The 14,007-nt window shown below is 37.9% G+C and overlaps 1 protein-coding gene across 1 annotated transcript in view; it reads left to right on the top strand.

Annotated features, from left to right (window-relative positions):
• KCND2 (potassium voltage-gated channel subfamily D member 2) overlaps positions 1-14,007 on the top strand; it is a 371,801-nt gene that overhangs the window by 342,829 nt on the left and 14,965 nt on the right. Inside the window, exon 4 of the mRNA XM_083182817.1 lies at positions 579-674. Within this exon, the coding sequence (XP_083038943.1) occupies positions 579-674 (96 nt within the window). The remainder of the gene's footprint in view (positions 1-578; positions 675-14,007) is intronic.

The following is a 14,007-nucleotide window of genomic DNA, read 5'->3' on the forward strand; positions in this document are numbered from 1 at the left end:
TTTCTAATCCCAGTTCAATTGTGGTTAAAGCAAACTGTTCACAGATATTATTTGGAAATTATTGTGACTGTATAATGTAAAATGAATTAGTGACACATGAATAGGGTTTGCTACAAATGTGCAGAGAGAATTAGATTCTGCTGAGTTATTTTATTTCTGTGCAGGGTAAATACTGGCTGCTTTAATTTTACACTGCAATATAGATCTCACTTTGAAGTAAAACCCCAGACAAATCTAATTCTCTCTGCACAAGTTACATCTGCCCCACCTGCAGTGCACATGGTTTTGTCCATTTAAGAAGGAACATGGCAGTTAGCAGGTGATTTGCTGGACGTTTATCTCTCCTTATCACCCTTGGATATATCTCTTGTTAAGGCTTAAGACATCTGCCCCATAGTTACATAGTAGTTAAAGCTGAATAAAGACGTGCGCCCATCAAGTTCAACCTTTGCTGGAACAAAGGGTCAGTCTAATGTAGTGTGATAAAACATATATATTAGTCAATTTAATGTATTTTGTATGTACAGTAGAAACAATTATGAGGAAAGTATTAAAAAGGTATATATTTTCATTTTCAGGGTTCAAATGAAGAGGAACTCATTTTTCTTAACAAATCTGGATGTACATTTGCAACACAACATTATCACCTGCTTCATTGTCTGGAGAAAACTACGGTAGGGAATCATTTTTCTCTTGATCTTTAGAGCTTTAAATCTAAATGGACATGTATTTACACAATGCACAACATTAAAAATGTCAACCACGTTTCTGTAAAATATTCTCTCATTTTGAATTTGCTGGCAAAAGTTTGCATCCTCTGTCAATAAAATTTTACAAAGTTATCCCAGTTGTACCCCAACCACATTGTATAATACAATATATAGATTCTCATCATGCCAACCTTATTGGCAGGTTGTAAATTCTGAGCAATGCTAATTTAAAAAAAAACTGTGCAAATGGCATTATGCAAAGTGAAAAGAAAATAGAACTTAAATATGTTGCCTAAAATGTGTTCCTATGTGAGCCTCTGCCATGGCAAAACTAGTTTTACATATAATGTCATGGCAATGTTCATCTCAAACCTAACAGCAAAAAAACACACACAAACTTCCACCATCGCACCCTTTCTGACAGTGCCTGTTACTTTAGTAAGTTGAAAGTGCTTGTGGCCAAATGTTCATGACACACTGTAGTGTGCTTTTCAAAGTATGGTTGACCGCATTATTTTCAGCCAAAAATTGCCTTTATAGGGAAGAATTATCCAACTTGTGATCTAGACACTGTCCTCTAAAACTAATTTGTAAGACCCAACTTTTCAGAAAGCCATAGACATTGTAGGATGAACACATTTTTTGAATATTAGTCACCCATCAAATGCAAATGTAATAAATATGTTGATATAAGTGGATGGCACTCTTAGGGGTACATTTACTAAGATCATCAGTTTCTGAAGATTAAAAACTTGGCTGATTATGAACGAAATCGGGTTTGTTTAATGTCCGAGAATGCAAACTGTTGTGTTATCTTGATTCGTATTTTCTGATAGTTAAGTGACTCGTATTTGGTTGCTGAGTTTACTGGCAGCCAAACATGGCCATGAAGCTCTTTGAGCCAGTGCTGGTCCTAAAAATACAGGAAAATAATTGTGTAGTGTTTCCCTGTATTTAAAGAACCAGCACCTGGCTCTTCGATTGGGTCCAACTAGTCAGGCCTGGCCGGGGTCCCTGGAGGAGTGGGCACCCCCCAAAAAAGGGTACCCCCACAAGGGTACCCAAGGACCAGGGCCGAAGCCCAGACAGCCTCCTCTGCATGCTGGTACCACCAGTACCAGCATGCAGGAAATTAGTACCAGCTGCTACTTGTAGTTCCACAGTCACACAAATATACAATAAAGACACATACACAGTTTAAAGTTAAGTTTTTATAAACATGCATGCACAATTCATTCAAACTTAAATATTCTCACCTATATTCCCCAAAAAACATTTGAATAATCCATAGGGTACCTGTAAAAAAAAACTTTTCTAAATCCAGCGTAGATCTGTCCTCTTCTGTCCATGTAGGCATCTACAGGGTTAAAATAAAAAAAAAAAAAACAAGTTACCCATCCTAGTCCGAACTGAACAGAACTCATATATTCAAATGGGTTTTCGGTACTTGTGTAGTTTCACGGCGCCAGCGTCTGAGTCCTCTTGCGGGGCTCGCTTCGCTCGCCCCCGCTGCGGGCTCTGTGGCTAGCTATCGCTCGCCACGCTATCTAAAATCAACTCCATGCCAACATGGATAGTGGGGGTATTAACTATCCATGTTGGCATGGAGTTAAGTTAGTTTATTTCAGATAGTTGGGGCGAGCGTAGAACCCGAAAGTAGCAATGCTGGCGCCGTGAAACTACACAAGTACCGGGTTTTCTTCCCCCCAACTATTGGGTACTCGGGTGTCAATTAGATAGTCCAGCAGCCAAACAGCAAGCGCCACATAGTAGTGCTTGCCTGATTGGCTGAGCTCCGCTGAGCTGTCACTCAGTCTATACATGAGCATGAAGACATCTTTATTATAAGTATACAGTATGTGGAAATCTTAAGTTTTATGGTTAGAGCAAACCTGTCTGGTGTCCCCACTCCCCCCAGATACCCCATCCAGGGCTGACTATTTAGGATGACTCCACTAGTTAGTAAGGTAATGCCACTGGAGAGCTACATATTTATACTGGTACCTGCAGCTGTAGCATTACCGTACTAGTGGAGCCCACTGCTGTTTTTAAAATACAGGGGACCCCTGCATCTATTGTCCCCTGTATTTTTGCAAACAGGACTGGTACAAGAGCATGCTGCTAGTTCTTTAAATACAGGGAACCCCTGTATTTTAAAACCAGCACCAGTTCAAATAAGGGGTACCCCACACCATTTTTTTTTAATATTTTAACCCTTTCTATACTTTTACACATAGAAACACTGCATGGCTCTGACTGATCCGTGCATGCTTCTGCAAACTCGGTTGGTAAAAGGTGGTCTTCTATTTGCCATTTACAGTATATTTTTAGCTAAATTATCGTCCAACTTTGCTTATACAAATGATAGCACATTTCTGTGTTTCCTGGTGCATATTGAAAGACTTGCCATGTTTGGCCGATAGTCTAATGATTCATAATTGTGACAAATTTTTTTGCTTAGTGAATTTCTGATGGCATTCCCGACCTACAGTGGCTATTCGATTTTAGTACATTTACCCCTTAAAGTTTCAATTTATTGTATATTGTACATTAACGATATATTCAACTATATTCAACTAAAATACTAATGTACCAATTATTACACAGAAACAATGTAAATACATAACTTACAAGCTAAAGTTCAATGTAAAAGTAAAAATTGTCTTGTGAAGCTAGTTACTGTAGATGTAGTTCTGTAGTTCTTGATTTGACACATTTCATACATTTGAACCACATTTTTATTTAAATAAAAATCTATAGTATCTAAAGCTAATTTTACCATAAGTTTGAATTTTTTAAATTTTTAATTACAGGAGGTACATTTTGATTCAGTTGCTATGTAGAATTATACCACATCAGCAATAATAATTATGCTTCTGTAGAGAACATACAATTGCATTATCTTTTAACTATATTAGAAATGAACAGGCTTAAATGCTTTATTTGGCTTATTTGTTATGTTATGTTTGTTATGTTAGTACCTAATTCAAAATACAGAATATAGGCCCTTATTCAGATCTGATTGCAGTACAAATTTGTTTTCAAAATGGTCAAACCATGTGCACTGCAGGTTGTCAAACCATGTGCAGAGAGAGTTAGATTTGGGTGAGTTATTTTGTTTCTGTGCAGGGTAAATACTTTCTGCATTATTTTTCCACTGCAATTTAGATTTCAGTTTCAACACACCCCACCAAAATGTAACTCTCTCTGCACATGTTACATCTGCCCCACCAGCAGTGCACATGGTTTTGCCCATTTTGCAAACATATTTTTAATGTGATCAGATCTGTACAGGAATGTGGCTGCTAAGCATACTTTAGTTTATATTCTCTGAGCCTGGAAAATGATACTTTAGAGAGTGAGGGGTAGATGTACAGAATGAAGCAGTGATAAGGGAGGACAAGTGACCCAGAGGAGAAGTGGCCTATGGCAACCAATCAGCACTGAAGTAACATCTATACTTTGCATAATATTATTTATTATTATTATTTATACAGAGCAGCTGATTGGCTGCCATGGCCACTTCTCCTCTGGCTCAATTCTTCTCCCTTATCACTGCTTCATACATCTACCCCTGAGTCTGTGTGCTGTTCTATAAATATAGCCTTGTACTGTTTCATGCGGTAAAAAAGTGTCCCAAAAATGTAAATGAGGAATACCTCAAAGGGGCAGAGTAGATGGGCCAAGTGGGCCATGGGCCAAGTGGTTCTTATCTGCCATCAAATTCTATGTTTACCTGGAGAGATGGCAGGCACACACTTAATTGTTGTTGTTTTTTTAAATATCCCCCCAGCCTATACAGCAGGGGTGGGGAACCTTTTTTGTGCCAAGGGCCGTTCGTATGGGGAAAAATCCTTCGGGGCCATATGTAAAAATTTCTCTTACAATTTGTCCTGCTGCAGCCGTCCCACGCTCTGGGTGCTGCTGCAGAATAGGACCGACAGTCTCTGGCTACTGTTGATTAAGAGGAATCTTGCGAGAATTACCAACCTCTCGCAAGAATTCCCCTGTACTTCACTCCCGGGCGGGTGGGCGGGCCACTCAGACTGACTACGGGAGCCGCATGCGGCCTCCGGGCCTGAGGTTCCCCAACCCTGCTATACAGGAATTCTGAGCTTTGTTATAGCATCAGTGTCAGTATTGCATCCACAGTTCTCTGCCTTCATTCTCCTCTACCAAGAGCACTCTTGGTGGTAAATTTACTAAGATGGACGTAACCAATCATATTCTACTTCTTATTTATTTAGAACATTCTACAAGTTAATAGATATAATCTGATTGGTTGCTATGGGCAACATCAGATCCTTAATAGAACTCCTATTTTTGTAAATTTATCACTTGGTGAGAGAATCTAACTGGCCAAAATGTCTCTATGTTTGACTATTATGATATAGTTTTTGTAGTGTCTGAAATTGGTGCTATTGGGTTGGTCCTTTATTTTCTATTTTGAGGTCCTATGCAACACATAGCAGTAGATACACAGTTACCCTTTTGTTTAACAGAGCAGAATGTCTAAAGTCAGAATTCCCCAGCTGCAAAACTTTACCGTAAGTTCAAGGGCATTATGGTTTATTTGCACAGGAAGCTGGTCCAAGGTCAATACCATTATTAGGAAGGATTGTTTTGGGAGGGCTAGATGATTTGCTGTGTTTCTGACATTCATGCCACATTATCAGGGCAACTCATTACCAAATCCAACAAGCTGAAGATGAAATCTTCATTCCTCATATACCAAAGAATCAGGCATGCAGCTAGTATTTGTTTGCTTTTTACTAAATCACATATTTGGAAAAAAATATCCCAGAAATCTTGCATTTTCCACTTTATAGTTGTGTATTTCAAGATTTAATTCAGTTTATATCCCAAAATAGATTATAGGTGATATATGTTTATTAGGAAGTGATCATACAATATTATACATACATAACATGTGACTATTAATTTGGGTAATTGTAGAGTGTGGACTTCAGTAATGGAATAGACATTGTCACGCATAACATAAATTCTTCGTTAGTGGCTCTGTGGATGTGGTTTATCACCAGTGTGCCAACTTTCCCATCAGTGAACATAGGCAGGCTGTGCAAGATGGTAGGATTTATATAGGAACAGACTTCCGATGTCTACAAGTACTGTAGATCCAGTGCTATTTTACAAAGTCTCTTCACAAGAGAGATAAGATTCCCTAGTGCAATCCCAAAGTGCACATCCATGTTACTTGTTCCAGGGTACTTCATGGGTAAGGTCCTATGTTGGCTTCAGTACACAGTGTACCAATATGAACTGAAGCACAGGTGGTGGAGTAAACATGGCAGTACTACTCAGGTATTGCACATGTTTTACTAATGACGTCAAGGTATTTTTCACTGATTTCACTGATTAACTCTATGTATATATATATATATATATATATGTGTGTGTGTGTGTATAAGCATTGACAACAGTATACTTCAATCATATAATTATGGTTTACATTTCAATAATGTTACTGCTTTACTACAACTTTATTATGGATTTAGCATATAATCAATTCCTTCCTTTGTAATTTGTAGAAAATTAATTCAATGGTCTTAATCATGTAGAATATGGCAACTCTATATGGTGCAACTCTATTCAGTCTGTAAAGAGAAAATTTTAGTGGTGCGCTATCAATAGCAGCCGGCACTGGGTTGTCAGGCCCAATAAAAATATGTAGAAATATGAAAAAAGATGTGCCGGCGCTTGCTGTTTCAATAAAATATACTCAATGGTTCTAATAAAAAATAATAAATTGATACATTATATCTATCATAGACATTTTAAAAAACATACATTACTCATATATAAATGAAAATAAAAATTATAATAAATTGAATAGGTTCGGTGCTGCAGGAACTTTTTGAGCAAATGAGCAGGTACGTATAATAGTCTAGGACTTTTTGTATCACCTGGAGAGATGACAGGTGGATCCAGGGAAGGTGACTCCAAATGTCCTTTGCCTTATAATTTCAAAGGCTCAAGCCTCCCTATTTGGCGAGTGTTCTCCTTATGCTGGGTTAGGAATATGGCGTATATCCCAAATAGAAAGTCCAGATTTTGTGGAGTGGTGGTTCGTCGTCGGGAGAATGGACTGGTCACTTGTGGAGGTGGATGGTGAGTCCAGACACAATGAATAACAGGCTCAACGCGTTTCCCCGGCTTATCTGTGGCCGGCTTCCACAGGAGCAAGTCTCTCCAGGTGATACAAAAAGGATGGTAATATATAAAAATTCGCACAATATAATTAATATGGAGTCCTAGACTATTATACGTTACGTATAATAGTCTAGGACTCCATATTAATTATATTGTGCGAATTTGCTCAAAAAATTCCTGCAGCACCGAACCTATTCAATTTATTATAATTTTTATTTTCATTTATATATGTGTAATGTATGTTTTTTTAAATGTCTATGATAGATATGAATAATTTATCAATAAATGTATACTTTTTATTAGAACCGTTGAGAATATTTTATTGAAACAGCTAGCGCTGGCACATCTTTTTTTCATATTACTATTCAGTCTGTGTTTGCCTGTGTTGTAAATAAAGCTCCCTCTAAATCTACACAGTTTTTGACTGGTGAACGAAGGGCCCACCAGGGAATACAATGATAGGGACCCTTGTTTAGGAGTTTGGCAAATTGACAACTATAAATAGTAAATTCATGCATGATAATGTACAAGATTAACCCTTTGAGGGCCAAGTCGATTTGCAAAAATAGGTGTGGAAATTGCCAAGCAAACATTTTTATTCATCATAATGACCTGTAATGTTTACCCTATATAGGAAATATAATCTTTTTTACACTACATGTTTTATTTGAATTTATATAACAAATGTGTTCGACGCTGGCATTGTTAGTGGATATATTGCACATGTCTCACAGTGATGTTGGCATTAAAGGGTTAATAATGTCAATGCCCAGTAGAAAATACACCTGTGCAGTATAATTTAGAACAGGTAAGATGATGTGACACGAATACAACAGGTAATTGTAAATATAAATTATTTTATCAAACAAGATATATTGTATTAGTGTGCAAGCTGCTCCTGTCATGATAGAGTTTCTACATACACTATGTGGGATATGCAACTATGAGTAAAATGATATTCTGGATGAGATGCTATATCTACAGGAATAAAAAAAATTCTGGAATTTCCTTTTCTGTACCTTTTCCTTAGGTAAATCTAATGTTAGAGAATATGCCTTCACTCTGTTTTATATCTGTCACTGTCATCTAATTTCTGTTCCCCTTATTTTTCTGTCATCACATTGCATGTAGGGGTTATCTCAGTTTGTGGATGAGTCCATCTTACCAATAAGTTCTCCACCCATCATTCAGGTACCATTTCAGTGTTTCTTCTGATTGTGGAAGATTTGGAAGCACCTTCATGTCTAACACAATTGTTGTAATACTTATTGGATTATTTACATTGATCAAAAGAGAAGCAATAAATGATAAATGTGTTTGTACACTGAAGGTGCCCTACATCTGAAAGAATCAGACTGTTTGTCTGTGTGATGGTCATCATGTTCTGTTGTCTGTGCGATGGTCATCATGTTCTGTTGTCTGTGCGATGGTCATCATGTTCTGTTGTCTGTTCGATGGTCATCATGTTCTGTTGTCTGTGCGATGGTCATCATGTTCTGTTGTCTTTGTGATGATCATCATGTTCTGTTGTCTGTGTGACGATCATCATGTTCTGTTGTCTGTGTGGTGGTCACCGTGTCCTGTTGCCTGTATGACGATCATCATGTTCTGTTGTCTATGTGACCGCCATCATGATCTGTTGTCAGTGTGACTGTCATCATGTTCAGTAAAAATATAAAAATTGTTCTATATATTTGGAATTTTTCCATTAAAGGATTATACTATAATGATGTTAAAAAAAAACTATTTTAGAAGAATATGTTTCTAAATTTCTTGGACTGTCTGGATTTTGGGTAATAATAAAAAGCATTTCCCTGCAACAGAATTACCAAGAATTTATGTGAATTTTTAATTTTAAACTATTTTTTTAACTATTTAGCATATCAAAATTGGAATGTTTAAAGCTAATAAACTACAGTATATTTTTTCAAAAACTAAATAAAAAATAAACTATATAAGTGGTATAGTGAAAGTGATTAAATACTACCTAAAATGTGTTATATTCGCAGCATATTTACATAATTGCAATGTTGTTTAAGTGTTTTCTAAGCAGTGATTTTGACTTTCTGCTTTTAATTGCTTCTAATTGCTAATTTACTTTCTTTGTACATGTGCCAACAGCTGAGTCTGATTGGTACAGACCCCATAATAATATATCTAGCAAGCTATCCAAATTCTATGGTAAATTTTGACTTTATATAAAATTCATTTATACACAGAGCTAATTGAAAACTGGATAGAAGAGATTAACTTTAAATTAACGCCCAGTGTGAGCAGCATCAGAATAATTTACTAAAGGACACTCTACATGATAACGTATCTATACAAATAAACAAGATGAACTTACCACATGCATAACGGAACCAAGCAAAAAGTACAATAACAATGGTGTAGGGCACATTTAACTATGACATTTATCAATGGTATCAAATAATTGGTCACTTTTATTTTCCTTCATTTCTATAATAAAGGTTTTTTTAATAACTTAAAAATAACTTAATTATTAACTTGGTCAGTTGTGCAGAGTCGGTAGCTGGCGGTGGCGCATGCACAGTAATATTCTCATCGTATTTTTCATGACTCAAACCATGAGAAGTTCCTGGAGATGATTTGCAGGTGCAGAGCATCTGAATGCTTTAATTGACACATCCTGAATTTATCACATCCCATGCATCACTGAGATGTGAATTGTGATGAATATGCTTATAAAGTTACCTTTTCATTGGTTGTTACTGGGTTTCCTTTGTACTGTATGTGTACATCTGTTCTAACTGGGTCCCACATCTGCAGGTCACCCCTCTATTTTTATCTCACCATCTGGTCTGATCTGCGACATCCCCTTTTAAATTGGTGATCAATCCTTTACTGCATGAGTTGTGGGACTGGGATGAAGCAAGGTATCCTGGATCACACAATCTGCATGCAGAACTGCAGAGGAAAGTGGCGCACGTCTAATGGCTTTACATATTATGCCTCCCGGCCAGGAGAGCTGCATAGGAAGGAGAGCTGCGTGGGCCTTTGATAGTGGGGCCCCTGGTTTGGGACCTACAGAGCACAGGTCAAGTGAGTGACAGTATGTACAACTTTAGAAAGCATGAATAATGGACCACCAACCCAAGGCACCCCTGCAAGTGTCGGGTGCCTCTGGACACTGTGATAGTGTGTAAGGCTTCTGTACATGAAGAAAAACTCTTTGGGTGTGGGACCTGCACGAAGGAATAAAGAGGAATAATTGGTGGTTTGTGTAAGATATTAGTGAGAATTAAGTTGCTGGTGACTTGGTCACCGGACCAAATCCGTCGTGGTGGCCACTGCGATTTATAGAAGGTGGTTCGTATACAAAAGTGGTCACTACCCAATAGGGTACTAAGCACTTTTGTGCAAACTGGGATGTGAATCAGAAAGATGAAAAGTGCCATTGCCAACATCTGAACACCACTGCAAAGGTAATTCAAACCCTTCACCGGTAATTGAATTCCCCCCAAAAGGGTTAATGAACATACCACTGTGTTGATAGTGGGGGGAAAAAAACATTACATTTACTATTGTAAAATGTAGACTAAAGCAACATTTATTTAGAACAAAATTGCAACTAAATGAGTATTGAGTAGCTAATCAATACACATGCAATGTAGCAATTAATTACAGCTCTTTTTGTAAGGAAAGTAAATCCGGTGTATTATATTAATAATGATAACAATTTCCAAACTAATTTCCTGAATTATGAAGTATATCTTGGATCTGCAGCTGAACGAGTTTGAAATTAGTTTACAAACCCATTTCCAGCTTCTGCCAAGGAACGTGAAGAGTGTACTAAAAAAGACTGCAATTTGAAGGCTAGTGTTAAACTATACATACATTACTGAATGCTTTTCTACTGTGCCTGTATAAAAAGCATTATGTAGCAGTCTTTTTGGTAAGTCTCCCTGCTGACAACTTGCATGACAACTTAGAGTCCACTCTAGTATAGAAACCGCTACCTTGGTAGTTCACCCAATCTTGCGCGTGTTTCCACCAAATGCTCTAGCTTCCTCTCAATTCAAAAATATACTAGTAGTTTAATTGGCTCCCAACAAAAGTAATTGTAGTGGTTTTTTGTGTGTATATGTGTTAGGGAATATAGATTGCAAGCTTCATTGGACAAATATTTTCTGTAAGGTACTGCATAATATGTGTTTGCCATATTAATAGCTGGAAGTAAATACATTTATTAACCTTACCCAAAATATTTTGGCTCCTTTAGTGCTGATTAGACAAAGAAAGAAAATATATGATTAGTTGCTTTAGTTCAATTCAGATATATGTCATTCAGATAAGATACTGTAGTAAATAAGACCATATAAAACAAGCTAATATAGTTAAATGCAAGTATACACTTAAAATATAGGGCCCTCTTCTAGTTTAATCGCTCCCCTGCTTGTACTCGCAAATATTTATTTGCAGCTGTGCGGGGGATCGTGGCATGCGAGGGGAGGTGGCAGGTGGCATCTGGTGGACTCGCAAGGCTACAAAATTTGCAGCTTTGCGAGTCAACCACAATAACCTCCATAGTCCACAGTGTACATAATTAACATTATTGCCCCATCCAAAAAATGATGAATTATGTTACCTCGTTATTCTTACTGTTACCTCCCTCCATATCTTTTCACAGCCTTCTCATTATCCCTTTTATAACTCTCTGTACTGTCCCCACACCCATCTCACTGACCCATCACCCTCAATTCCTTCACCTGGAATCCAATAAGTTATGAAACATTAATTAATGCAGCATTAACTGTTCAACATTTCAGCTGAATATTTAATAAAACATTTCAACAACAATATTTAATAATAAAAAAAAACTTAAATGAAGAAAATGTGTGCTCTGTCTACGGCCAGCAATGGGCTGGTGTAGTATAGTAACATCATCACTTCTGAATCGCAGAATGCCGTGTTTTGACATAGCAACCGTTGTAAACAATTCGCCCCGTGCAAACAAAACTTAAAGCTGAAATATAAATGTAACATAATAAAATTCGGTACTTATGTATTATCTGGGCTCCCATGTTAAATGCACCCCATTTTTTCATACCCCTACTATCCAACTACGCATGGAGTTGATTTTATATAGTGTGGCGAGCGCAGCGAGCCACCGTGCCCGAAGCGTGGTGAGCGCAGCGAGCCCCGCGAGGGGACGCGGTCTCATAAGAAAAACGGGAGTCCAGATATTACATAAGTACCTAAAATTCAACAGAATGAATGGTTTTAAATGAACATAGTGGCAATTAATGTCAAATTTCATATCACATGTCTAGATGGTATTCATCCTTAGTCATTAATAAATTATTAAGATTAGCTTAGCCATTTATTAATTTTCTAAATTTTTTTAATTGGATATGTTACTTTGATCTTTGGGGGGGGTGCAATTATTTTTCCTCAAGGTGCTCAACAGAGTGATTTATTTGTAGCTCCACTCGGATGCACGTGCGGCAGGCAAGTTGGTTAGGGGGTGTCACGCAAACACACTTCAGCTTGTAGCCTCCTGAGATGTGTATTGAAATGTATAAAAACAATATGATTTTGGCTACCAAGTGCCCAAACCAGGACTTTAGCACTTTAGACAGTATAGGCAGATAACCACATTACTAATGAGTATGTGCAAGCACTTGGGTGCCCAAGGGGTGCCCAGGCACACCCTAATGTCCTGCACTCTCCTCACAATCATCTGCTGTTGAGGTTTACCACCCCCCCCCCACCCCCCCTGCGCCCATGGCACCCGGTCCAGTTATAAAGTGGATTAAATAAAGGAATAACACTATTTAAATTATTGAGCCAATGAAGAGGTGGCAAATACGAACAATATTTCCATTATCTTTGTGCAAATGTACACCCCATATCTGAATTTGCTCCTAACACTAAAGAGGGCTAATAAACAAACATATATTTATACATTTCAATAAACTCAGATGAATATCCCAAATTTAAAATATTTAGCATTTTGCCTATAATTTTTTCTATGTCCAGTAACCTCTCTATCCAAATTATTCATTAAAAGTAGTAGAGTTTAAGAAATAGCTTTTGATCTAATGGTAATACTTGTACTTGCCTACTTTTTTCTCCTCTCTGGGATTCACTTCTGGGAACTTTTGGGATGGGGTATGGCTAAAATTATGAGGTTTGCCTCATTTTAGCCCAAACCCCTCCAACAGACCCGCAATTGTTGGTGAGTATCTCTGTGTCCTATCTGCTGCACTAGGAAAAATCCGGAATCTTCCACAACTTCCAGGAGACTAGGCAAGTATGAACAGTAAGGTGAAAACTTTATTAGCAAAATATGTGAATTACATATCTTTATTTTATAGGTATATAGGCAATCAGTGGCGGAACTTGAGAAAAATATAATCTGGGCCCCCTCCTCCACCCCAACCCAGGTTCACAATAACTCATTGATGGTTTTATGCAGCAGTGGGCCCCTTAGTTGTCAGGGGCCCCGGTGCAATGCACCTGCTGCACCAATGGTAGTTCCGCCTCTGTAGGCAATGTATATCCTGGTTGAAGTTTGCTGAATCCACTGAAACATGCTATCTTAAGGTGTGTACACACGGGGAGATATATTGCTCAGCAAGCTCCTGCGACCAGCGATTAGAACGGTGCTGAAAACGGGAGCACACACCCGGCGATTTATCGGCGGGGCACAGTCCCATCACTGGCAATATGGTCGCCAGCGACCGTATTTCCAGCGATTTCAGCCCCTATCGCACCCGTGTGTACACAGCTTTATACATGTGAATAACTAGCATGTATGTGTGAAATGGTTTCAGTATGTTTTTTCAGCATTCATAATGTTAAATTGGGGATTATGTTGACATATTGCATGTCAACATAGACCATGTCAACATTTGTTTGTCCGGATGTAATGCGGTGCAAGTCTGGCGGGCCAGCCAAACTTAGAGGTTTTTTAAAGGTGCAGATATTTACAAGGCAAAACCAGGCCTTGGATATGTCTTCCTCTTTATAAAACCTCAGAATTCCATTGGCAACCCACACGGTCGCCTTACACGTACCACATAACATCTGGGCTATCATGTCAACACCCTCTCTTCAGTTTTACCCTAATATCAGCATTCTGCAGAAGGTCGGAATTTCA

Source organism: Crinia signifera, chromosome 4, assembly GCF_055691185.1.
Source record: "Crinia signifera chromosome 4, ASM5569118v1, whole genome shotgun sequence".
In the NCBI taxonomy this organism is placed as follows: domain Eukaryota; kingdom Metazoa; phylum Chordata; class Amphibia; order Anura; family Myobatrachidae; genus Crinia; species Crinia signifera.